This window comes from Diachasma alloeum, unplaced genomic scaffold, assembly GCF_001412515.2.
Source record: "Diachasma alloeum isolate Michigan unplaced genomic scaffold, Dall2.0 Dall_scaffold_00377, whole genome shotgun sequence".
In the NCBI taxonomy this organism is placed as follows: domain Eukaryota; kingdom Metazoa; phylum Arthropoda; class Insecta; order Hymenoptera; family Braconidae; genus Diachasma; species Diachasma alloeum.
The window spans coordinates 28,813-56,337 of NW_021680516.1; the positions used below are offsets into that span (position 1 = coordinate 28,813).

Genomic DNA, 27,525 nt, shown 5'->3' on the forward strand with positions numbered 1-27,525 from the left:
TTACTTGAGAAATATTTAAATCAATTTTCACAATCATAAAAGACTCGAGTGTATTTGGAGGTCTTATGTTTAGATTTTCTGAAGAGCACATTCATTCTCAATTCGGTTTGTTTATGTTTAGCAAGTCGAGTTTGGGATTTCGGACCTGAATATAAAAATTGTAACCAGATACAATAATCCTAAATTTTCTTTCGGTCTCGTTAAAATTAGATAAGAGAGATTTCTCAGAGGATCAATGGAGATGTCTGACTGTGTTAGAATCTGCATTGTTGGCTGAAGAAAAGCCAATGTATCTACCAGGTTACGGTCCGAAGAGTCAAAAGTCAACAACAGCTGTAATCGAGAATGGGTCAAGAAACATGAACAAAGATTTGGGAAATATACAGGCGAGGGCCACAGGCGAGTCCAGGTCAAGCGAATTGACTAGAGGCGAGACGAGTGGCGGTGAGTTAAGTGCAGGCGAGAAAACCACAGGTAATATTAATATTGACAAAACTCACCAAATCAAACTGAAACCCAAGATTACAGCAGATAATAAAGTAAATATTAAATTAAAATTGGTAAATTCTAATCTAGACAATGAATCAGTTGAGCCTAATGGCAACAAGACTGTCAAAACAGTCTCTGTAGACACACAGTTGGCTGAGTTGAAGAGCATGGTGGAAAAGCTATGTAGCTCAAATATAACTTCAAAAAAAGCACTGTATGAAGGTCTAACAGAGAATAGAAACCAAGTGAGACTGAATGCTGAGGCGAGAGCACAAGATAAAAAGTAAGTATTGGAGCTGTTGAGTGCCCTAGACAAGAAGCACAACGACAAAATTGGAGAAGTTGTGAGAACCTTTGATAATTATCGCAATACTGTCGAATCATCAATCAAGGTAACAAAGAACAAAGAGAAAAAAATAGATGGAGGAGTGATGTCAAATGAGCATATAAATCTAGAAAGTCAAATTAATTCAATAGTCAATAAACAGATCAATGAAATTAATCAGACAAAGTCAAGTCCAGTAAACAACCTAAATCCTTTGAGTCAATTAGCTGGCGAGGTAACCAATAAGTTACAAATTGAATTGCTTAACAAGGGAATGAGTTTCAAAAGAAATTACAAAATGGGCAGCAAAATAAAATATGAACATTTCTATGATTATTTCTCGTCAGAAATTAAAACAAATAAACTTTTACACATCATTGACGATAGCATTCTGGTTACTGTGGACGAGGAAACTCTTGCAGAACAGAAGCGCAAAGATAGAGAAATTCTGATCAATCATTTGGACAGAAGTTATCACTCTAAAATTGTCAAATTACAAGATCCAAAAGAAATATTGAAGAAACTTAAAGAATTGAAAATGGCTGAGTTTAATGTAACTTCACACTCGGTGAGACAAGACCTTTATAATATGAGATATAATCCTGCTAAAATGACAGCTGGCGAGTTTAACGATATGTTTGATGAAAAAATGGCAACTTATGAAAATGCTCCCGACACCATTCCTCTGAGTGAAAACGAAAAGAAAGATGCATTCTACAATGCAGCAATAAAAGCTTTTCCCAACATTAAAATCATTGAAAAAGTAACAAGGAAAGCTATAGGTGTGGGCTTGACTTTTGGCGAGTTGGAAATTGCGATATTAGAAGAAGAAGCTACTATGAAAAATGAGCTCTCAGATTCTGATATTAAAACTGCTAATTTTGCACAGCACAAGGGGCCAAGGTGTTTTGCTTGTCAGGCATATGGACACAAGAGACCAGACTGTCCCAATAAAGAGAAAGGATACTTGTGCTACAAGTGCACCCAGTTTGGGAATCACAAGGGGAGAGATTGCCCAAACAGAACTCACAATGACCATGAACCAAGTGGTTCAGGATACTCGAAGCAGACTCCAAGGTACAATTCCAATTCAAAAGTTAATTATAGAAACAATTATCGAGATCAATATAGAAGTATCGATAAAGGAACAAAAAGACCAATGAGAGGTGAAACATATGGTCCAAGTAAAAGAGGAAGATTCAATAAGAGTCGGTTCTCTTATAAAAGAGGCGAGAACAAACACGGGTTTAAGTCATCTCACCAATCAAACAAGAAATCCAAATCCGACGAACCCAAAGAGAAAAATAACTCGACTCAAGGAAAAGGAAAAAGAAAATAATGATCAATCAAGTGCTGAAATATTTTATGCAGATAGTCAACAAACAAATGGAAATAAGTTTCTGACAGACTTTCTGGCAGACTCAGGCGCGACCGAGCATTTAACAAATTCTAGAATTATATTTAAAACATTCAATGAATTAGATTGTGGAGTAATTAGTTGTGCTAATAAAAATGAGTCAGCGGGCTTAAGAACGGAGGGAGCAGGAAAAATAGAAATTGAACTGGCGAGTGGTGAATTATTAGAAATTGACAAAGTTATTTTTGCAGAAGCTTTTAAGGCAAATCTACCATCATTAAGAAAATTTGCCGAAATGGGATTAGCAATCTACTTAGATGACAAGAAAATTGATATATTTGATCCATTGTCGAATAAACTTTTCATCTCGGGAATTTATAGAAAACCTTACTGGATAATCGATTTTGAAATAGTAAAGTCAAACTCTATCAGTGAGAATTCTTTCAAGCAAATAAACAGGCGAGTAGTAGCAAATGTTGCTGATGTCACTGGGGGGTGAGAATGAGGTGAAAAGATATCTTACCAGAAGTGTCACAGCAAATTTACAGAATGAAACAAGTGAGAAAATAGACGAAATTGATAAGAGTAATGAGGAAGGAAATAAAATTGAAGAAAAGGCAAAGGAAGAAAAGCATAATGAAAAAGGGAGTGAAAACTTAATAAAAGAGAAAATAATTACTAAAGAAAATATTCCCTATGAACATCAAATTTTGATTACACCATTTGGGACAGGAAATTGCAAGATGTTGATGAATTACCATGGGATGATTCGTTAAAAGATTTTCCAAAACTTTCAATTGATAAAGATAGCTATTTGAAGGATCAGAATGTCATGTTGTGGTATTGTAGATTTGGACATGCCTCAACGAGTTACCTCAAGGCATTACAAAAAAAATTCCCAGATAATAAAGAATTAAATGCAGTAAAATTTGATGATGAATTCATTAGAGATTGTGAGGTGTGCTTAACGTCTAAATTCAATAAATTATCATTCCCATCGGTGCGCAGGCGAGCAACAGCACCATTGCAAATAGTTCACTCAGATGTGATGGGGCCTATTACTCCAATTTCTCATCCTAAGGGATACAGATTTATTGCTGTGTTCACCGATGACTTCTCAAGATTCGCTATGGCTTATCCACTAAAGGCGAAAAGTGAAACAGGACGTTGTCTTGAGATGTTCATCAGAAGTGCGCGTAATTTACTGAGTTATGACGCGAAAGTGTGTTATCTTAGATCAGATCAGGGAACAGAGTATACAGACGGGGATACAGTTGAAGTTCTTAAGGGTCTAGCGGCGGAATTACAGTTAGCTTCCCCTGATACACCTGAACACAATGGTGTCGCTGAGAGATTTAATCAAACTATCTAGAAAAAAGTGAGATGTTATATGTTTGACTCGAGACTGCCAAAGGGCATATGGGATCTGGGCTTAACTGCTGCAGTTTATGCTTACAATAGGACTCCACATAAATCAAACAATATGATAACTCCTTTAGAAAGATTCGCGCCTGATCGCAGCTTTGATATTGATCAAATCAAAAGATTCGGTGGTTTAAGTTATGTAAAAATTGCTAGAAATGCTGGCCCAAAGTTTGGACCACGAGGTGTAGGTATGGTCTTGGTTGGATATACTCCAACAGGGTATCAACTCTTAAAGCCAGAGCTAGGAAAATATCATGAAAGCAGACATGTTAAATTCAATGAAAAATTAGTGTATGGGGATAAATACAAGGGAAACGGTATCAAAGATTTCCCAGACTATGGAAAAATGGAGAATAAAGATGAATGGTTTGTTGAGTTCGAAAAGAATCGAGGTGAGACCGAGGATTCTTCAAAACCGGAGGGAGTGATAAAACGCAAAGGAGGTAGCCCAAGGAAAGAAATTTCAGAACAAAACATTACCAAGAAAGTGAAGACAGTTGATATAAAAGATAAAATAATAAATGATAATAGCTTTTCAGAGTTGGAAATTGATGAGAGCGTGAAAGGAAATGTTTTCTTCACTAGTGTTATCAGTAATGTAGGCGAGATAGATTTAGCACAAAAGGAAGATGAAGTGTATCATGCACTTTTATTAAGCATAAATGAAGATCCCTCAAATTAGCCAGAAGCTATAAATAGTAAAAATAAAGATTATTGGTTAAATGCGGTTGATGAAGCATTAAACTCGTTAAAAAGAAATCAAGTATGGAAAATTGTCAGAAGACCTCTAAGTATGATGAATGGAAAAAGATTAAATGTAATTGATTCAAAATAGGTTTTTAAGTGTAAAAATGAGGCAAATGGAAAAATAAGATTCAAAGCGAGACTAGTAATCAGAGGTTTCAAGGATAAGAACATTTATGAATTAAGGGAAACTTATGCTCCAGTAGCTCGTTTACCTTTAGTGAGAATAGTTATATCAATTATAAACAAATATAATCTAGAGGTGTGTCAGCTAGATGTTAAAACTGCTTTCCTCAATGGTGTAATAGATGAGGAAATTTACATGGAAATTCCAGAAGGAACTAATCATACTGACAAAGATAGGCAAGAAAATGTGTGCAAATTGGAGAAAGCACTTTATGGTCTTCGTATCAGTCCCAAATGGTGGAATGTAAAATTCACATGAAGTAGCTTTGAGTATGGGTCGGCAGAACTCGGATTTAGAACCTTGTTTATTCACTTGGCGAGATGAAGACAAGTTCTTGCTTCTGCTACTTTATGTAGATGATATGTTATTGGCGAGTAATGATAACGATAAATTGGCTGAAGTAAAGAGTAATTTATGTAGCGAATTTGAAATGACAGTCCTGGGAGAACCCAAGGAATTCTTGAGCATGACTATTAGGCGGGACAGAGAAAATCAGATTATCAAATTAAATCAGGAAAATTATATTCAAAAGATATTAAGTAGGTTTGGCTTTGATAAAGCATATCCACAACGTACACCAATGAATACTTCTCAAGTAGCTAATAATGAGAGAAAATTAAGAGAAACAGAATATGATAATGGGACTTTGGAAAGGACAGAAACAAAAGCAAACATTCCTTATAGAGAGGCTGTAGGTAGTCTTTTGTATTTGGCTGGTGCTACGAGACCAGACATTGCATATGCAGTCAATGTGATAAGCAGACATCAAGTAAATCCTAAAGAAAGTGATTGGGAAATGGTAAAAAGAATTTTTCGGTATCTGAGAGGTACTACGGGCTTGGGTCTGAGATATTCAGGCGAGACCAATGACATTCAGGGTTATTCTGATGCGAGTTTTTCTGATTGTAAAGATTCAATCACAACTTGTGGATTTGTGATTAGACTGTTTGGTGATTCGATCATTTGGCGAACGCACAAACAAACTACAGTAGCACTTCCTACGTGTGAAGCTGAGTATGTTGCAATGAGCGAGGCGAGTCGAGAAATGATGTCGTTGCACAACTCTTTGAAACTGATACTGGTTGATCCCCCTGTTCCAATGATCTTAAGGTGTGATAATAAATCTGCTATTGTGAGTGCAGAAACAAATGGAGGAATGAAATTGAGACAGATTGTAGAGAACAAATTACATTATGTAAAGGAATGTGTTAAAAAGAATTATATAAAAAGCATTTGGATTGGCTCAAGGGATCAGCTAGCTGATGTTTTCACCAAACCATTGACGTTTGAAACACACAAGCGTTCGATGGACCTAATAATGAAAGTAAATATTTAAATTATTTTCTTTCTGTTTGTCTAGGAAATAACTAATTTGGGGAGACCTTCTTGGAGAGATAAAATTGGCAAGACCTTTCTTGAAGAGATAAAATTGGCGAGATGAAAAAAAAAAAACTAATGAGATTAAACTGACGAAATTACCTGGCGAGAATACTGAGGCGAGATAAAGGTACCAAATAAGAAACTTTGTGATAAACGAGAACAGATTATTGGGAGAGAAAAAGACTGGAGAGGAATCAAGGATACTATCTATGGCGGGAGGGAGTGTTGAATGTGGCGCCCTACGCGAGTCTCCTTATTACCGATAGTGTGACTGACTGTGTCGCCACGGCGCCGTTGCGCCTCTATGAGATATACTCGCACTATGCATCACTTGTGCCTGGACCGTTGTCGCATTACGTTGCTAAATAAAGCTTAATTACTTTTACGATAATAAAACTGTGTTTAATCGTTATTTTAATCCTAAATAACCCTTCACTTTTCAATATACAAAATATATAAATGCTTGCGATATCACCTCCTCTACGATCCAGGAATATATCCATTTGATTCTGTCGAAAGTTACAGCGTAAATCCTGAGAAATTATTAAAAATATGTGAAGAAGTCAGTAATTTTCGTTAAAACAGCGCTCGCACTTGACAACGTTGAAGGTTAGGGAAATGCGGCGCCTTAACGGGCAATTCAAATATTCACAGCTACTCTCCGAAAACTCTCAGACAGTACGATTTGATTTTTTAAACTTTTATTTATAGAAAAAATCAAACATGCCGACCGTAATGGTTGGGTGAGTTAGGTATTGTTCCGGCGGACATCCGAGTGCAGCTGCGTTTGGCGCGGTTAGTACTTGGATCACTGATCTCTATATAACTGTGAGGCGAATTGAAGGCTCACCCATCGCCGTCTATTAGCGGCGGTGGTACTAAATCCGATACCAGTGCGCATGCGTCATCTAAATTATTGCTAGTGGGAATGGTAATTTTACCGTGCGTTCATAAGCAAAAATTCATTGTGGAGCTGAGTGACGTGTTTTCATTTGTCTTGTGATATTGTTTATTAACTTTCCAAGGAAAATAATTTCAAATTAAATTGTTGAAACATTGTATCTCATATGGGTTACAATGATTTGTGTTTATTGTAAGAAAGATAAAACACAACGGAAAAATCTATCGTTTCATGAGTAAGTATGTAGTATCGTATAGTCGATATTCACCCTTGGCGATTGAAGGATTCAATCAAATAACAAATGAAAAAATAGAAAAATAAATAGAATAGGAATAAAACCCCCTGATGAATACCATTTGAACGAGTTTTGTTTTTCATCCATTCATCATTTTTCATGAGCATAAACATGGTAAAATGTCAAGGGCATTTCTGCATCCTGATTGTCATATTACCAGCCCCCACTTCGTATATCATACCCACGCATGCGCATTGTTGTATATTTTAGTACCACCGCCGGTGATAGGGGCGCCGGGTGAGACCTCAATTTGCTTCAGAAGCGCTTTAGGGAACAAGCCATCCAGTTATATAGAGATCAGTGAAAAAATCCCTCCATGCGAGCCTTAATAGATTTTATGCAAGAGAAACTGACAAACTAAATAGAAAATTGCAAAATTTGTTGATTGATAAGTTCAGAGATAAATTCACAAGGAATGTGTTCGGTAATAATGGTATGCTAAGTAAGAAAAAAGTATTAGAGTTAATAGAGGAGAAGAAAAAGTTTAAGGAAAAATGGATTAAGAACTTGTCATCGGTAGAGTTGCCTCAGGAGGTATCTGAGATCAGAATCTTGTATGTTTGGGAACTGGGTTTGGAGTCAATGAAGATTTAGAAAAGTTTAGATTGTCTGAGTACATTTTTGAGATTGAAAAAGTTTCTGGGAATTTAGAAAAAGATGTAGGGAATAAGTTCAAAAGCACGTTAGTTGCTTGTTTAAAGTTCACATACGGAAGTTGGTAAAAAACCAAAGCAATACAAAATTACAAAAGTTAGAAAAATTTATGAAGAGTAATAAGGACGTTATTATAACTAGGGCAGATAAAGGTCAAGTAACGGTTTTGTTGGATGCAAAAGACTACTCCAAGTTTGGGGTTGCTTTACTGCAAGACATGAATACATATCTGGAGGCACGTTTACAGTACGCTCAGTTGACAGAGTGTAAATAATCAATTAGTTGCAAAATGGAAGCGTGATGGCTACATTGGCCAGCTCACTTTTGATACCTTAACGGTGAAGACTTCGGTGATACCGAAATTATATATTTTACCCAAGGTTCACAACCTCAGTTGGCTTTCAGGCCGATTGTTTCTTCAATCAACAGTCCATTGAATGAATTAGCTAAATATATTTCTCGTATTTTATCACTGTTGCAAGTAAAAATTTCGTCGCACTTGAAAAATAGTTATGATTTAATTGATAAATTAAAACACGTAATTATTCCAGACAATTATGTGCTGGTTTCATTTGATGTGGTAAGTTGATATACAAACGTACCGCTTGAATTGGTCACTGACGCAATAGTAAAATGGAAAGGTGAATTAAAATGCAGTCCTCCATATGAAGAAGTAATTAAAGCAAAAGATACGGCTATGAATAATATTTTCCTTTCTTTTGGTGGTAAAATTTACAAGCAAGTATTCAGGTTGCCAATGGGTTCTCCATTGGCACCTATTTGTGCCGATCTAGCAATGGGTCTGTTGGAAGAATCAGTTTTGGACAAGCTTCGCAGAGAATTTGACATTTCATTGTATTATCGTTATGTGGATGATATTGTTATGTGCATTCCACAGGATGAAATTCAGTACTCTTTGCAGGCATTTAATGATTATCATCTCAGGCTTAATTTCACTCATGAGATTGAAGTGGATAATTATTTGCTTTTTTTGGATGTCCTGCTTATCAAGGAGAGTAATAAACTCTGCTTCAATTGGTATAGAAAACCAACGTGGTGTGGAAGAATGTTAAATTTCAATTCCATACATCCTATTACACAGAAGCGAGCAATTGTGACCAACTAAAAGGACAGGATGCTTAGGCTTTCTGATAACAAATTTTGGGATGAGAATTTGGCCTGCATTAGGAAGGTTTTAATTTTCAATGATTATTCGGCACAATTTTTCAATGGTTTAATTAATGATAGGATTCAATTGATTTCTAGATCCAACACTAAAGACAAAAGTTGTGAGGCAATTAATTACAAGAAAATATTAATAGTTCCATTTACACCAGACTTAACAGGCAATCTTAAATGTTGTTGTGCAGATTATGATGTAAAGCTGATTTCATCTAGCAGCAGGAAAGTGGGTTTAACATTTGGATCCACGAAGGATGAAATACCAAAGGATCAGAGGTCTAGTGTAGTGTAAACTACCGTGCAATATTTGTGATAAAGCTTACATTGGCCAGAGAATCAGATATTTTGAGAGTAGATTAAAAGAGCACATGAGCAGTGAAAAAAATCCGGATCTTTATCGTTCGGGTTTATCGGATCATGTAAAAAGCCAAGAACATAAAGTTAATTTTGACAAGTCAAGTGTTTTAGATTCGGTTGAAGGGAAGGATAAATTGGACATTTTAGAAATGTATCATATCAAGAAACAGCGATAGCACTGTCAATTTCATTAATGATATTAGTAAATTGGGTAGCATATACGATCCGTTGATTAGGTTTGACGATAAATAAATGATGACTAATTTGTATTATTTTTTAAATGACACCGTGATTGGGGTTTTCATGAGTGAGCTCATAAATGAATTGTAAACCAGCCCTTAGTGGCACTAGTCCATATGTTTGGTCTGTTGTGTTGTGAGATCACAAGGGAATAGTTTTTCTAAATGTTGTAAATCAAGAAGAAGAATGGGGGGTTGTTATTATATTCCAAATAATGATGAGTTGCATTATGTGATTAGAAACTTGGATGTACGGCTTAAAATAGATGCAATATTTGACTGGTTGTGATTTGCAGGTTAGAATAGTGGTCAGATTCTATTGTGATTCTGCCATTTAAATGGGGTTTTGGAAATTTCTAGGAATAATTTAGTGTTTTGGTTGAGGTAGGTAATGTGAAAGCAACCTTGAGTTATTGAATACTTGCGATTTAGATTCTATGAATGAAAATAGGTAAATTTTCTCTGTATTGAGATATGGTAATAAGAATTTTTTATTAGATTTTTTATAGATAAATATTAATAAATCGCCCTGATGAGGAGTGGATATACTCCTCGAAACGTTGGCAAACAGTGAAGATTTGTGTTTTTAATTGAATTGTAGAGTAAAATCGCTGAAAACCGCAAAACGGCCTGGAGGAGTAGGAGGAATATTTGTAACGATCACTATCATTGGGACTATTTTCATCATTTACTGATTTTTTTATTGACTTCCTTTAGATGCTATTCTTGCTGTTTTTCTCCTAACTTTTGTAACTCTTCTGAGTCATGCGTGCACGTCTTTTCCTGACTATTTTTACTACTAAGGATTCCGTTTTGGCTCCATGCTTCCGGGCCCGGATAATAAATTAAGAACCCTTGGTTCAATTGAATGTGGAAAGGAAAAAACTCAGGTGTATCAGTGTCTCCTATAGACAGTACTGTGTCCTCTCGGGCAATGGCTTCCTGAGCTATAGGGGTCTCCTGATCCAAAGTAATTATTTTTCCCTTTTGATATCTGGGTGAAGCGAATCCCTTCTCCAAGTTTACGCGTTCAATTGAATTTAAGAAATTACTCACATCAAGATTCACTCCAGTTTGATTGACTATGTCATTTCGTTTACTGAAATGAAATTCTGAACTATTCTTGACTGTGTCATTTTGTTTACCAAAATGAAATTGTGAACTGTTTGGTGTTCGTTTACTTGTATTACTATCGATTGAGCACATCTGGAGGAAGTCAGGTAATTCTTTTTCAATTGTTAAAGTCTTGGTAAACTTGATACTAGCTACTGATAGACTTGATAATTCGACAGGATTTCGCAAACACGCGTCAGCGTTGGCATTCAGTCGTCCTGGTTTATAAATCACTTCATACTGATATTCTCGCAGTAATAACACCCAACGGAGTAATCGTGATGCGGGATCTTTCATTTTATGGGCCCATACTAGAGGTATATGATCTGTAACCAATTGAAATTTCGTTCCATAAAGATGAGGACGAAAATGTTTCACAGCGAACACTATTGCACACAACTCGTTTTCTATCACAGAATAATTGAGCTCAGCTCCTCTTAATAACTTTGAGGCATATAAGACAGGTAAATCTGAACCTATTTCACCCTGACTGAGTACAGCTCCGAGAGCATAATGTGAAGCATGTACAGTTACAATGAAAATTCTATTGAAATCAGGGAATTGAAGAATGAACTCTTTACATAAAAGGTATTGCAAGTGTTCAAATGCGTTTTGATACTCAATGCTCCATACGAAAGTTCGATGTTTCTTTAATGATTGGGTCAATGGACGAGAGATTCTGGCTAGATTGGGGATGAAACATCCGTAATAGCCGATCAGGCCACGAAATTCATTGATATTTTTAACTGTTTTGGGGACAGGGAGTTCCTGTACTGATTTTATTTTGACTCGGTCGGGAGGGACTCCTTTATCATTTACGATATGATCTAAATAAGTTATACTAGTCAGTAAAAATCGACATCTATCGATTTGTAACGTCAATCGACTTGTACGAAGCCTTCCCAATAATTTGGAGTTTCCTCTCATGATCGTCCAGGGATGAAGCGTAAACAACTATATCGTCAAGATGAACAGAAACGTCGCTGGTACGTTTTTGAGACCAAATGGCATTCTCGTGTAGTGATAACGTCCATTCGGGGTAGAAAAAGCTGTTTTAACTTTGTTTTTTTCGTCCGTGGGGATCTGGTGAAATCCAGAGACTAGGTCAAGGACCGAGAAGTATTTTGCACCTCCCAATTGGTCGAAAATGTCAATAATATTTGGGAGAGGGTAAGCGTGCCCCCATGAAGTTGGCGAAACACGGTCAAAATCATGGGGTTTCGAGTGGCGGTTAATAATGTGTTAATAATGTGCTTTTTATGTACCGAAAAAAAAAAATTTTGTACTCAATTAGGTCTTTTGAAAATTGCATCTGACGGTTTGGGCTCAAAATTAAGATAGCTTGACTCAAATTGCGTTATCTACTAATTATGTGTTATTTATGTACAAACGGAAGAATTTCCTAGATACCATTAATTTTGTGGAAATGAGACAGTAAATATTGGAAGCACAATTTGGGCGGTTTAATTGGTGGACGTTAATGATCCAAATTAACTCTGCTCATGTGCTCTTTATGTACCACAAAAAAAGTATCGGCTCAGTAAATTTCACGTGAAATACTTACGAATTTTCAAAACTATAATTTGAGCGGTTTATAGGTGGAGGTACATGTGTAAATTATGTTTTTTTTTGTACTACCAAAAAAAATCTATTGTTCTCAGAGAATTAATTGAAAAGGCGATAACAAGAGTTCTGACGGCTCATTACTGCAAAACCATTGGATGAAAAATATTGGGCTAATCATTGCGTCATCATTCTATATGATTCCCAAATCAACTCCAATCATAATTATGGACCCACTACAATAACAATTGACAACCCATCCCAGAAGGATTTATGACCTTGAATTAGTGTCATAGTGAGGAAGGGGGGGGAGGGAAGGATTAAAATAAAGAAATAAGCATAAAAAAATTGTGTTATCTCATTCGAGTCACGGAGTAATTATGTACTCTTCAGGCTCAGAGCCATGGACTGATTGTCCATGTGAATCATGATGTCTCCAAGGGGTTGAGCGGAAAATTCCACTGGAATTACTGTGGCCAGTGCCGGAAGATGGCCCCGAATTATGTGATTCCACCCGTCTCAATGGTGAATCTTCATGATACACATCTTCGATGTTCGGACACCCCACCTGAGATATCAAAGCCCCAAGCCGAAACACCCGAACCAAGCCCAGATGTGATGAACAGTTCTCTGAAATCAGGTCGGTCTTTCCATCTCGACGATTCCGGCATTTCAATCGATGAAGAAGCGGACAATGTATCTGAATTCTCCAGTTCCCCCATGCATTCTGATGCGGAAGATGACCAAGTGATGCTGATCCTTCTTTATCAAAGCGCTATCGATCTTCGAGAGAAAAAGAATTAGAAGAAATGCTGGATGGTTTGAAGAAAAAATTCAATGATCTGGAAAAGTACGGTGAGCGCTTGCAAATCTTGACGGTCCTTCCAATCAAAGGAGTATTTGCCTCACCAATTGCGAAAGCAGGCCATTCACTTCCAAAAAAAAAACGGTCGAGAAAGTACACAAGTTTTATCTAGAGAATAGTCATGTCATGCCAGGAATGAATGTAAAGTATCCGTCAAAATCAATGGAGAGAAGAAAGTAGAGGAAAAGCAAATGATACTCGAAAATCTGAAACACTTTCATAGGAAGTACAAAAATACTCATCCAGAGTCTTTGGTTGGTTTCAGTAAGTTCGCTGAGCTCAGACCAAAACAATGTACTGGCTGGAGCAAAGCCATCAACATTGCCACTCTAACTGAAGATTCGCTGCCCCTGCCCACTCAAGGATTTCAAAGATTGTCTAGCACAACTGATGTGTACAAATCCAGCCCCGGCCTGTTAATCTGGATGAATGTAGCGACTACTGCCCTGGGGTGAAACCCTTCTCATGTGAATTGAAGAAGCTCCTTTCTGATTCTGTTGTCGAAACTGTCCAATTTCGCGTGTGGCAAACTACTGACAGGTGTACCTGGCAGACACAAACGCTTGCGATGGATGACTTCGTCGATCTTCTTGTCGAACGATGAAAAGTATTAAAACCCCATTCATCGCTAAAGAACAACCAGCTTTTGTTAAAGATCGAAAAGAGAATGTGAATAACGGCGAAGTACTAGCGCACTGTGATTTCTCAAAAAATTATGCCTTTGTGGCTCAAGATGCTGCTCAATCCTTCCACTACAACACTGACCAATGTACAGTCGATACCGCTGTTTACTACTATCGCGAAGGAAATGAAATCCAGCATCGGAGTTTAGTTGTTTTGTCAGATAGTACTACTCACGATACCGCAGCTGTTTACTTGGTACAGAAAATTCTAATACAACATGTCATGAATAACTGCAAAGATGTCGAGAGAATCATCTATGTCACCGATGGAGCTACACAGCTTTACAAGAATCGTTACCAAATGGCTAATCGTCTGCATCACAAGGCTGATTTTGGAATAGATGCAGAGGCCCATTTCCATGCAACCGCACACGGTAAAGGAGCTTGTGACAGTGTGGGTGCTGTTTTCAAAAGAGAAGCGAGATGTAGAAGCTTGCAAATCGTCCATGGTGAATCCATCCTGACGTCAGATGTTTTGTTTCGATGGTCAAAAGCGAATTTCAAAGGAATTGATGTGTTTTTTTTCACCAAGGACGAACATGAGAATATAAAAACTGAATTGAGGGAAAGATTTGATAGTGCCAAAGCTATTCCAGCCATTCAAAAACACCATTGTTTAATTCCAAAACCGAGAGAGCAATTGTTAATGAAACGATATTCGGCTGCGGAAAACCAAGAAGTTTTACCAAAACGAAAACAAACAACAACAACAAAACGGAAAGCACTTAGAAAACAGTAATCGTGATGAATAGATGTATAGTAAATCAGTGCAATTGGGCAAGTGGTAGTTGGAGACGGTAAATAATAGCCTCTTATTGCAAAAATGTAAAAAGGTCGTTACAGTAAAATAAAACTTGTTTTTCCATGTTTCGCACTTCTTTGGATGAGTACTTTGTCTTTCGAAAGAGGTTTATGTTGTTGATAGTCCGGCTCATCTAGCGAGAGGGCAAACTGTCGATTGAAAGGTGAAAGAAGCAAAAAAAAGATTGGAAAGAAGAAGAAAAAGAGAAAAGTAGAAAAAATAAGAAAATTGCGAAGAAATCACATTTTTCTGGTGTACTGTTTGTCTCTTCCATGATGGCTTTCCTTTTCATCGTTATGAGTACAAAATATTGATTGACACGTTTGTTTCTTTGGATAGCTCTCATAGATAGCGAAAAATCTCAAAAATTTCAGAGAACATTTTTGTCCCGACGCATTGTTTCTCTTCTTTATCGTGATGAATCTCTTTTCCTAACTCATATTCATCAAAGGTATGGATTGAAATATCAATTTCTTAATAAAGATGAGGCAGCTCTCCTAGAAAGCGGANTGTTTTTCCATGTTTCGCACTTCTTTGGATGAGTACTTTGTCTTTCGAAAGAGGTTTATGTTGTTGATAGTCCGGCTCATCTAGCGAGAGGGCAAACTGTCGATTGAAAGGTGAAAGAAGCAAAAAAAAGATTGGAAAGAAGAAGAAAAAGAGAAAAGTAGAAAAAATAAGAAAATTGCGAAGAAATCACATTTTTCTGGTGTACTGTTTGTCTCTTCCATGATGGCTTTCCTTTTCATCGTTATGAGTACAAAATATTGATTGACACGTTTGTTTCTTTGGATAGCTCTCATAGATAGCGAAAAATCTCAAAAATTTCAGAGAACATTTTTGTCCCGACGCATTGTTTCTCTTCTTTATCGTGATGAATCTCTTTTCCTAACTCATATTCATCAAAGGTATGGATTGAAATATCAATTTCTTAATAAAGATGAGGCAGCTCTCCTAGAAAGCGGAGAGACACGAAAATTTAGGAAACAAAAATTTTCTCCGGTGCACTGGTTGTCTCTCCCATGTTGGCGTATTTTTTTACATCATATATGGACGTCCTCTATCTGAAAAAAAAAATTCCAGTCGAATACCGAACGGCCCTGGAGCCGAAAAAAAATAAAAACGTGAAAATTCATCGAAAAATAGGTGTAGAAGCTTCTTCACGCCTATGGAGTATTTTTTCCCTGAAAGTATGAACGAAAACAAAAATTTTCTTTTTTAATTTATTCGAATCGGATGCGCCATTTAAAAGTTATGAATTTTTGAAAATTCAACGTTTGGTAGTCATTATCTCAGAAACAAAAAATCATGAGGCAATGAAATGTGGCAGGAATACTATCTATATACAGTAGTTCGAAATGCGGCAATCACATCATTTTTTCTAGACAAAAAAAAATCCGGGGTGGCTGAGTTGACATGGAATGTCCCTTATATCCTCTTCAGGCAATGAGCCATGGACTGATTGTTCACGAGAATCATCATAACTTAGAGAGTTTTGGCGGAAAACGACTCTTCGATTTATGTGCTCCCCAAATTGAGTCGAATCATAATTATGTACTCATCATAAGGATACCCTCCAGTAAGAGGATCGACCTGATTGAGGTGTACCTCATGCTGCGTCATGTTTTCACTTTGATTGTTTACTCATCATGGGTCATAAATAAAACTACCTGAATCAATCAGGTACCCCCATTACAGATCATCCTAGAGACCGATGCGCCTGAATTACCTTCGATAGAAGAGAGATGGATTTGAATAGCATCATAGAATTATGTGTTATCCGTCTCGAGTCACGGAGTAATTATGTACTCTTCAGGCCCAGAGCCACGGACTGATTGTCCGTATGAATCATCATGACTCCGAGAGGTTGAGCGGTAAAAGACACTTCGATTCATGTGCTCCCTAAATCAGGTTCAAACATAATTATGGACTCATCATAAGGATACCCTCCAGCAAGAGGGATTGACTAGACCTGATTGGGGTGTACCTGATGATGCATCACGTTTTCGCTTTGGTGATTTACTGATTATGTCACAAATAAAACTACGTGAATCTGAAGAGTAGATAATTACTCCGTGACTCTAATCGGATAACACATAATTCTCTGGTGCTATTCAAAACTCTATCTCTTTCATCAAACCTAATTCAGGTACGTCGGTGTCAGGAATGATCTGTAATGTGGGTACCTAATCAATTCCCGTAGTTTTATTTGTGACACGTAATCAGTAAATCATCTAAGCGAAAAAATAACACATCATTAGGTATACCTCAAGCAGGTCTAGTCGATCCTCTCACTAAAGAGCGTGCTTACGATGAGTACATAATTACGATTCGACCTAATTTGAGGAGCACATAAATCAAAGAGTCATTTTCCGCTGAACCTCTCTGAGTCATGATGATTCATATGGACAATCAGGCCATGGCTCATTGCCTGAAGAGTACATAATTACTCCGTGACTCGAATCGGATACCACATAATTCTATGATGCTATTCAAATCCATCTCTCTTCTATCGAACCTAATTCAGGCACGTCGGTCTCTAGAATGATCTGTAATGTGGGTACGTGATTGATTCAGGTAGTTTTATTTGTGACCCATGATGAGTAAACAATCAAAGAGAAAACATGACGCAGCATGAGATACACCTCAATCAGGTGTAGTAGATCCTCTCACTGAAGAGCGTGCTTACAATTAGTACATAATTATGATTCGACCTGATTTGAGGAGCACATAAATGAAAGAGTCATTTTCCGCTCAACCTCTCTTAGTCATGATGATTCATATGGACAATCAGTCCATGGCTCAGTGCCTGAAGAGTACATAATTACTCCGTCACTGGAATCGGATAACACAATTCTATAATGCTATTCAAATCCATCTCTCTTCAATCGAGCCTAATTCAGGCGCGTCGGTCTCTAGAATGATCTGTAATGTGGGTACTTGATTGATTCAGGTAGTTTTATATGTGACCCATGATGAGTAAACAATCAAAGCGAAAAAATGACGCATCATTAGGTACACCTCAATCAGGTCTAGTCGATCCTCTCACTGAAGAGCGTGCTTACGATGAGTACATAATTACGATTCGACCTGATTTGAGGAGCACANCATTAGGTACACCTCAATCAGGTCAGGTGAAAATATGTTATTCCCCATCAAAATCTAAGGTATACGTATTTTTTTTCGACGGATAAAGACTTTTAGGGGGTGAAACCAATCTCCGAGTTGACAGGTTTTCAGGACCATTTAACTGTTTTATATATTGGCATTCAAAATTTTAGAACGACACCAAATGCATGATAATCTATAAGAAAAATGATGAAAAATGGCGTTTGTTGCATTTGAATAGGGGCAATTCCAAAAAAATGGTAGGGGTTCAAATCCAAAAACATCTTGTGAAAAAAAAATAACGCTCGTATTTCAATAGTATGAATGGCTATCAAACGAGCAAGTAAAAGTAGGAAATACGGGTTTTTGCATTTTTTCGAAAGAATGGGTCCAGGGGGTAAACCACCCTCGAATTTAACTCAACACATTACCAGCTGAATGTTGGATTTCTTCTCGAAAGAAGACAATTTCCAATGTGTGTGGTGGAGAATCTCGTCGTTCTTATTTAGAAAGAGTGAATGACAAAATAACTATTAGAGTTGAAATGTACAAATGTTTTGCAACAAATACTTCCTCGTGATTCAGGTGAGAATTGTAAGAAGAACTGGAGTAGCCTCTGTGGATTACTGTTTTGTTTGGAGGAGGAATGAATACAGTGTAGCCCAGTACAGCCCTTCTTCTAAATTCATAAAAAGGATAGAGGGATATTGAAGAATATTCTTTCAGAATATCACTTTCATTTATATTTTTACATACCTAGGAATATAATGATCTGACAATTCCATTATCATTTCTTTTTTTCTCTTTTTCCTTCACTCCACCCCCACTACGTCATCACTATTCATACGTTTCCTTATTTTTCCTATCATAAGGCGCTAAGAAAATCACATTTTGAGGCCTTGTTATAATTTTCCTCATTTATTTATTCATTATATTTTTTGCAATAATGATAGTCGCCGAAGAAGTGTTTGAAACATAATGACTTCTTGCAGCAAGAACAGCGAATAATAGCAATATTTGTAAATCTCGCTATTTTGCAATGCGACTTGCAAGATTCACCGAATGCGAAATGGATGGGATTTTCAAATTCATCTGGTTTGGTTTCTACGTAACCGCTTCGGTACCAAGCATATTTGAAGAGATTGACATATCGTGGTGACGACAATTGATTATGAGTTAGAGATTGCAACTTGATGACATTATTCTTTGAATGTAAATTCAAATCATAATCCATTAATATAACACTATCAGAGGAATGTCTTAAGAAGTTTTTCCAAACTCTAAATCCAAAAACTTCGAGTGGTTGAAGTTTTCCAGCTGTCCCTTTAGGTATAGTCATTACCTCCACATCCTTATTGCGTGTTTTGGTAGCTTTCACGATTGGAGAACTATGCGTCCGGTCCATGAATCCACCAATAATAGACTTTTCACATCAACATTAGGGACAAAAACATATTGCAACCAAGTTTTGAAATGTTCTGAAAAAAATAATAGAACAAATGAACGTTATCGTTGGAGCGACGTCATTACGGATAAATAAGAAACGAAGTATAGGACGAATCAACACAGTCTCATACCTGAAGTCAGTTTCTCAGATTTGGATACATCTACGTATACCGTATTATCCGGACGAAGCCGTTTTTCCTCTACTCTGGGACCGAAATGACCGCTTGGTTCTTTCAAAACTAAAAAGAGTGGAAAGACGAGTTTCCCTTCGGCTGATATAGTTGGTTGAATAGTATAACTATGTGTCGTCGATGTTAGGAATTGCACGACGCATTGTACTTATTTTTCACCTTCTTCAGGCAAAGTTCTCCCTGAATGCATTTCAAACTGAAATTCACTTTGATCAGAATTATATATAGTTGATAAACCGTACATTGCAATCCATTGTTTCACATCCTGAACAAACTGTTCCGATTTTTCCTCAAGAATTTGACGGTCTTCGATTGCTTTCGATGTAACAAATTTATTGATTTTCCTCGAGACAATACGATGTGCTTTTTTAAATGCTCGTATCCACTTGTCGGATGCTTAAAAGCGAAAATCCTCACTACCCATATATTTTTGGGCTTGTAATGCCCATCGTCGTAGGTCACACTCGTGTACGATTTTCCAGCGTTGACAGCAGATTTGAAATTTTGTAGTGTGTATTTACAAATCCGTTTAAGTTTATGTTTATAGCCTCCCCCCTTATTAATGTTATGTGCCCAGCGTCTCAACTGCCGTATTGAAGTTACTTTTCAAAAGTTCTGCTTGACAGATTCCAAGCTTAAATTTTTTTTCTTCTTACCACTCCGTCAATATGCAACAGTTCTAGATTTGTAATCGTAAGACATTTTCCTCATCTTTAGTACAGGTATCAAGGTCTATCGGCGGTTCATGAAGGTTATCCGCGTATTCTTTGTCTTCGACTACCTCCACGTCCCAGTCTTTGTTAGGTTCCTCAAAGTTTAACGAATCTTCCACCGTCACTTCGACGCCAGAATACTCATTCATAGCATGTGATAAAACTTCCTCAATGCTATTTTTCAATTGGATTTCTTCATTATTTATAGGTGATTCCGAAATACTCATCGCTTGAAATGTTGTCAACAGTAATTGAATAACGTTCATAGGATTGACTCTTATTTCTGCGTGTANAAATACTCATCGCTTGAAATGTTGGCAACAGTAATTGAATAACGTTCATAGGATTGACTCTTATTTCTGCGTGTAATAATTATCTAAAGGTCTCTCAAAAATACTTTTCCGTCCTCGTTATAACTATATTTAAATTTTCACGATATACACGATGTACACAATAGTTCCATATCTGGTGTTTCGAAATTGTCAAAGTGAACTAACGATGATAATCACAACAAAACACTAGCTGGGCACGAGAGTGTTTTCCTTATGCTTTCTTCTATTAGACTGACCATACTTTTATCATCAAGACCTGATAGCAGAGGAAAATACGTCTGAATAGAACATACGCTCACCGCGGTTTAATCCTGAAAATGAAATGTACAAAAATAACTCTGTTGATTAAGACTAATCCAAGTCGTTGTGGTGATAGGAAAATTTCCACAACTAATTTAATAAATAATTAAATTCGTTGTTGAAATTTTCTTGTCACCACAGTAAAATTGGTGTCAGAAGTGGGATACTTATCCTGATGGTTAAGAATTTTTGGAAGATTATTTTTCTTTTCTTTAAATTTGTAAAGTTTTGAGCTCCTTTCGCCTTCTCTAGAAGAACAAAAGTTTAGACTTTACACGCAGTGTGGTTTGACCCATTTTTCAATATGACCGCTGAAAACCAGCTTGCCGAATTGCAAAAGTTATATAGCAAACTTTTGGAGGAAAGAAAAAACTTGCAAAAGGAGAACGCTAGGCTTCAAAATTTAATTGAGGAAAACCGGAAAACCCGGGAAACGCTGGGAATATCACAAATAACATTACCGTAAATCCCGAGCACGTAGACTACCTTCGTGTCAAGGATTTGTTAGATACCATTCCAGGATTCAAAGGGAATTCTGGGAATGAATTACAATTTGCAGAATTCGAGAGAGCTGTGAAAGCTTGTAAAAATTGCGTTGGAGATAAAAATCAAGACTTAATCTATTCTCTAGTCTCGAAAGTCAAATACCCGGCCCTAGCCCACCGAGAAGGGATTGTCCCTGAATCTGCTAGTCAATTATTAGAGGTCCTGGGAACAAAGTATCGAGTTCGTCGTAGCGAGTCCTACTATGAGGGTATAATTAGCAACATGTCGCCTCCTCCTAATGAAGAGGCTGACGACTTTAATTTCCGTTAGCAACATGTTCTCAAAAATGCGAAAGCATCCCTAGAGAGCTCCTTCCCAGATGACTTCGAAGGTCTTCTTAGAGTTCTCGAAAGATTTTGCCTAAGTAAATTTGAAGATGTTCTCTCAGATGGGTATCGAACTGAAATCAGACGTGCAAACTGTAAAACCCTGAACGAGCAATTCCAAGTGATAAAGCCCCTGGTGGAACAAGATCGTCTGCTCTAAAAAAAACAGAGATTTGCTAGCCCCGAAAACCCCAATTTTTCTCAAACTGGTTTTCAACAGATTCCGAATTTTCAGTCAAACAGACCGAAATTCGACAACTTCCAACAATGTTATCCAAATAACGGCAAATTTTATCAAAACTATTCTAATAATAGCCAATACTCGAATGGATGCCAACCTCAGAGTTCCTGGCAGACGAATCAAACATCTCAGCTCAGTGAGGAAACCAACCCCGTTGAGAATTATCCACTAATGGTGAACTATAATGACACCTGTTCGATGGGACCAGTATTCCAGAATGAGTTTCCAATGCCTCCCATTAATCAGGTCAATTACCCGCCGTCGACAGCTGGCCCTTGCTATTCACCTAAGCCTATGGTGATTCCAAACAACTGTCAGAGCGCTCATTCGTTCCCTAACAATCATTTCAGTATGCCGAACATGGATCAGGGCCACATCATGGCTGCAGCAATGAAAATTCTCCTTGAAAAAGATGGCCAGTCTGTCCATCAATGTAATTGTAAATTTTGCGGTCACGCTTCCCAAAATTCCCAGTTGACTCAAGATCAGACAACTCCATCAATCGGAGCTCTTAATAGCCCCAACTGCGTCCCTCAACAGGGACGGAATAATCCTAATTATTCTCAGATCAAGAGTAATCCTGGATACAACAAAAGTTACAGAAGCAATTCCAAAGATCGTACGAGCTCAAATCGATCAAGCAATAGCATAGTATAGAATAGCAATAGCATAGAATCCTATAGAACATAAGAGTAGCATGGGAAACCACAGAAACCCATGCCGGAATAGGCGGTCACTATCCCTCACGGAAAAAAAATATATGCAAATAATTATACGTGACATATATGTGACATATCGCATTTTTCGCCGAAAATATATCTTACATATATGCTAGATATATATCGGAGATATGTGGGTAATATATATGTGCTCGCATATATTCAGCATATATCTGATGTATTGCATTTTCCGCCGAAATATATGTGCGTGTAATTGATATATATTTCACATATTTTCCGTTTTCCGTACGGGATATTAGCGACCTCCCGCATGCCGGAGCCTCCGGTTGAAAAACTCGGTTCCACGGGGAATTGAACTCACAACCTTTCGCACACTAGACTTGCACCTAGCCGCTGCGGCCACCGACGTCGGTGGGAAGTTAATTTAATATGGATAAATGCATTGAGTATAAACTCATACATTGATCAGTCAGACAAGACCTTCATTGTTGGAATGGACCCGGGTATTCTTGAAACTTATGAAGCTCTTGAAGTTGATATCAAGGGGATAAAATTCAAATTTTACGTGACAAAAACTCCTCCGGGAGGATATGTAGGAATGATAGGTCGTGATTTTCTATCCCCATTGAAGGCGACAATATCTTACTGTGCGAACTCCCTAGCTATTGCCGATAAACTCTTTCATTTCAACTTAACTGCCCCTACCGAGATAGACAGACTTCCCATTTGTGCTACTGGGGTCGAGCCCCGAGTTGAATTAGAAAGTCCTCACTTGAAAGGAGGAAAACGATTATTTCTAATTGACACAGGCGCTAGCTTAAACCTAATATGTGCTCAAGCTTTGTGCGATGGGTGTAAAATCACCTCGTGTCCTCCAAGATACTTGTTTGGGATAGCAAGGGGGAAAGAATACGTTTCAGGACTGGTAAAACTGGACATAGGAGGGGTGCCCACTGATTTTCACGTTGTGAATAATTTTCGTGAAAAAATATACACTGGGATCATTGGGAATCATTTTTTAATCAAAGAGCAGGCTGAAATTTTCTTCCACCTAAACACCCTAACCATGAAATCCTTCGCACTCCAAACCATTCACTTCTATCAACCGTTGACTCCAGGCAGAAAATTCCTCCTACACCCGAAATCCGAAATGCAGGTCCCTATTCAGGCAAAAACGGATGTTGGCAGAAACGGATACGTCACCCGGAAGGAATTGCAGAGCAGTCACCCTGATCGACCAAGAGGTAGACATTGATGAGAATGGAGTGTTTTGGGGCATCGTTTGCAACGAGAATGACGAGGAGAGGCAGCTGAGAATCCCACCACAGGTCGTTGAACCACTGGCCATCGCAATATCGGTTTTCGATGTCAACCGAGAATGCCTCCAATTTCCACTCAACATTTTCGGCGAACCAGACTTCGTGATCGAGCTGAAAGCAGAGAACATCAACGCAGATACACGTCCAGGGAAAATTATCAAAGTATTATTGAGAGTCACGATAAATGAAAAAAAAATGAGAGTTGTTGTGGAACTAGCCGAAAATTATCCTGATGCGTTCATTTTGCCTGGCGAACCCGGTGGAAAGATCAAGGGAGCAACCTGCCCGATCAGAACGACAGACAACAAACCCGTTCATGTGAAACAATATCGTTCTCCTGAGAGGTTAGAAATTGAAGTAGTTAGACAGGTCGGAAAACTACTGAAACACGGGGTCATCGTCCCATCAGTATCTCCTTACAATTCACCATTGTGGATGGTACCAAAAAAACTAGATTTTGAAGGAAATAAGAATTGGGGAATGGTTGTTGATTTTAGAGCAATAAACAAAAAAACTGTTGCTGACGCATACCCATTGCCGAACACACGCTCTATCATGTCCAAGTTTGGAGGCTGCGATACCTTCACCACGCTAGATCTAGCAGCCGGCTTCCACCAGATAAAAGTGCACCCTGACGATCAAGAGAAGACAGCATTTTGTACCCACAATGTACACTATGAGTATGCATATATGCCCTTTGGATTGAAGAACGCTGGACCTGTATTTCAGAGAGCCATGCATGGGATGCTTGGTGACCTGATAGGTGATGGAGTCCAGGTGTATCTAGATGACATTATCATCTACTCATCAGGCCTGGAAAGACACAAAACTCCTGGAGAAAGTCTTGCAGAGCATTAGAGAAAATGGCGCTACAATTCAAGCTGAGAAATGCCAAATGCTTCGAGACGAGGTCTGCTTCCTGGGATACGTGATCAACAAACAGGGTATAAGACCTGACCCGACCAAAGTTGACGCTATACTAAGAATCAGCACACCAAAGGACAAGACATAAGAAGTTTCATGGGTATGTGCAACTACTTTCATCAATTTAAGCAGCGGTATGCACCCAGGGCGAAACCTTCGACAGATCTGACGAAGAAAAATAGTGAACGGATATGGGGCGCCCGAGGAGAGTTAGCGTTCACCGAGCTCCAACTATTTCTGTCACAAGAACCCTTTTTGAAACACCCAGACCTTTCCGAGTTTCATGGTGACTGTCAACTCATCCCCAATCGGCGTTGGAGCTGTGCTAACCCAGGTCGACGATGACAGAGAGTTGAAGGTCCTGGTGCATACGATTCAAGACACCTGCAAGATGTAGAGACACGTTACACGGTGGATGAACGTGAGTGTCTGGCAGTAGTATTTGCCCTCAACCACTTTAGACCATTTTTACATGGTCAACACTTTCATCTGTACGCCTCATCTGCTGCTGTCGTATGGTTACAAGACCATTTAGATCAGACCACGAGAAAAGCAAATTTCAAGACAAAAATATCTGGGTTTGACTTTACAGCTCATCATCGTACACAAAAGACCAAGCAGATAGCAGAAAGTCCTAGACCAAGCAGACCAAGCAGAAAGTCCTAGCTTTCAATCCAGTCGATCCACCCGAGACAGATGAAGAAGCCAAAGAATTCGACTATTTCTCCATCATGATGTATAAGAAGGCGTCCAACCAAATGGAGCTAATGACATCCAAGCATCAAAAAGATCCACTCAAGAAAAGAGGCAGGCCACTGGGTTCCAAGAATAAGACGGAGGTCAGCAGACTACTGGAGAAGCCTCAAACAACTCAAAAATTTACACCTCGAGGCCCCTTTCAGTCGATTCCGACGGAAATCTCAGCTGGACTGCCTGAGAATGCAATGATGCCTGGAGCACTTACCAGACGTTGTCTCCACTCAGCACTAGCCCGATTGCCACAACTGAAACGACCGACCGCACCATCATCAACCTCCATTGCTCCAAAGGAAGACGACCATGGCCAGGAAGAAGAAGATCTACAAGATTCAGGTTCACCGCAAAATTCTGATGATGAGGTTTTTATCGACGTCCCTAGACCACCAGAGAATCCTGCGATTATTGTATTGAAGAACAATCCCAGAATAGAGATGGATTCTGAGTCAGACGAAGAGTTAGATGAACCCCCTCTCCAGGATGTCCAGGAAACAGAGACAGGAGGCAACGAAGAAACTGCCCAGGAAGTAATTGAAGATGATGGAGATGAAGAGGAAGAACTGAACCTCTCCCCGGAATTTCTGCAGTCAATGCAAGAGTTCTTCGCAGACCTCGCTAAATATGTAAAAACCAAAGAACAAACAAAAAGTGGTAGAATCGCAAGAGGAGGAGACGACTGACTCACAAGAAGGCTCACCTTAAGGCGACACCAGCAATGAAACAATAAAAGAAGAAGCTGACAAACTCTCCAAGCAATATTTAGAATCGATGAGCAAGGTAACAAACAAAACCGAAGTGGAAAATGCAACTAACAAAGAACAACAATCTGAAGAAGCTGAAGGAAGGATTGGAGAACTGCCTACTAGAATAGAAGCACAATCAATAAAATCAAACATCATGTCATCTAGTAAAAAGAGGGTTTCCTTCGCTCCGATGCCTACCAAGGGGGATGAGCGAGGTCCAGTCCAATGACTACACTCCCTACTAAACCTCAAAATCCCCTTCTTCCCCCGAAGAGACTCCTAACCTTCACTGACCCTACAGATTTCCATGATCAACCTAATAAGATCTCAGTCGTCAGTAAAATCATTGAGATACCTCAACCGAAAATCCACATCCCCACATTCCTGAGAACACAAAACCCTCTTTCAGAAATCGCAGGCTCCCTATCGCTCGAGGGGTTTATTGATTCAGATATTCAGGGGGATGAAGCAAATAATCCGAAAATTCTCTACTCGCGAGATGGGCTAACCTTCAAACGAGATAATGTCGTTCACTTTCTCCCATCAGACTTTGAACTATGTACCCCTATCAGCAAGCTCTTGCAATCAACTAAGTTGATCGACAACAAAACGTTAAGAAATCATAACCCGGAGCTGGGGGATGTATTCGTAACGCCTGGGGGGAAGTTTAAGACATTCTCAGTCATTATCAAAGAATTTCATTTTAGAAAAGCTCGAACTCAGGACGCAGTGCTCGGTTTATCGAATTTAAGAGAGGCTATGATTCACTATGGGTTGACCTCTTTCCGCATCTCAAAGCGGGGGAATGGAATAGACCACCTTGACATTAAAACAATGGTCAATGAAGTTTTTGATGAAGACCCTGTCACCATCACCATCTATGATGGGTGCATTCAAGTCCCAGAAGAACATTTCAGATCCAAAATTATTGAAGAGACCCATACAAGTTGTGCAGGCGGGCACAAAGGGGTTGTAAAAGCAATATGTCGAATTAAGAAAAAATTTAACTGGCCTGGACTATCTCAACAAGTCACTGACTTTATAAGTCCTGATGTTGCCATTCGTGATGTTCTCGTACAACACAAGAGTACACTCTAGCACAAAATTCACCCCTTTCGGGTTGATTTTTGGACAGAGAGCTCGAACACCTTCACAATTCCCAGATGAAGAGACCCTTCAGACCTATAATGATTACATAGCCGAACTTATCAGTAAATTGGATCAAATCAGACTGCTCGCAGCAGACAACTTGATAGAAGCTAAATTAAAGTCGAAAGAATTCTATGACGAACACGCGAGACCGGTTAATTTTAAAATAGGACAGTTTGTCGATATTATC

The 27,525-nt window shown here is 38.4% G+C and overlaps 2 protein-coding genes across 6 annotated transcripts in view; one reads left to right on the top strand and one right to left on the bottom strand.

Annotated features, from left to right (window-relative positions):
• LOC107041748 overlaps nucleotides 1-27,525 on the bottom strand; it is a 188,168-nt gene that overhangs the window by 15,951 nt on the left and 144,692 nt on the right. The window lies entirely within an intron of this gene.
• LOC107041749 (ATP-dependent RNA helicase glh-2) lies at nucleotides 1,621-6,241 on the top strand. Its single transcript, XM_015262474.2, has 2 exons — nucleotides 1,621-1,891; nucleotides 5,888-6,241. The coding sequence occupies exons 1-2, from the start codon at nucleotides 1,653-1,655 to the stop codon at nucleotides 5,892-5,894; spliced, it is 246 nt and encodes an 81-aa protein (XP_015117960.1). The 5' UTR covers nucleotides 1,621-1,652; the 3' UTR covers nucleotides 5,895-6,241.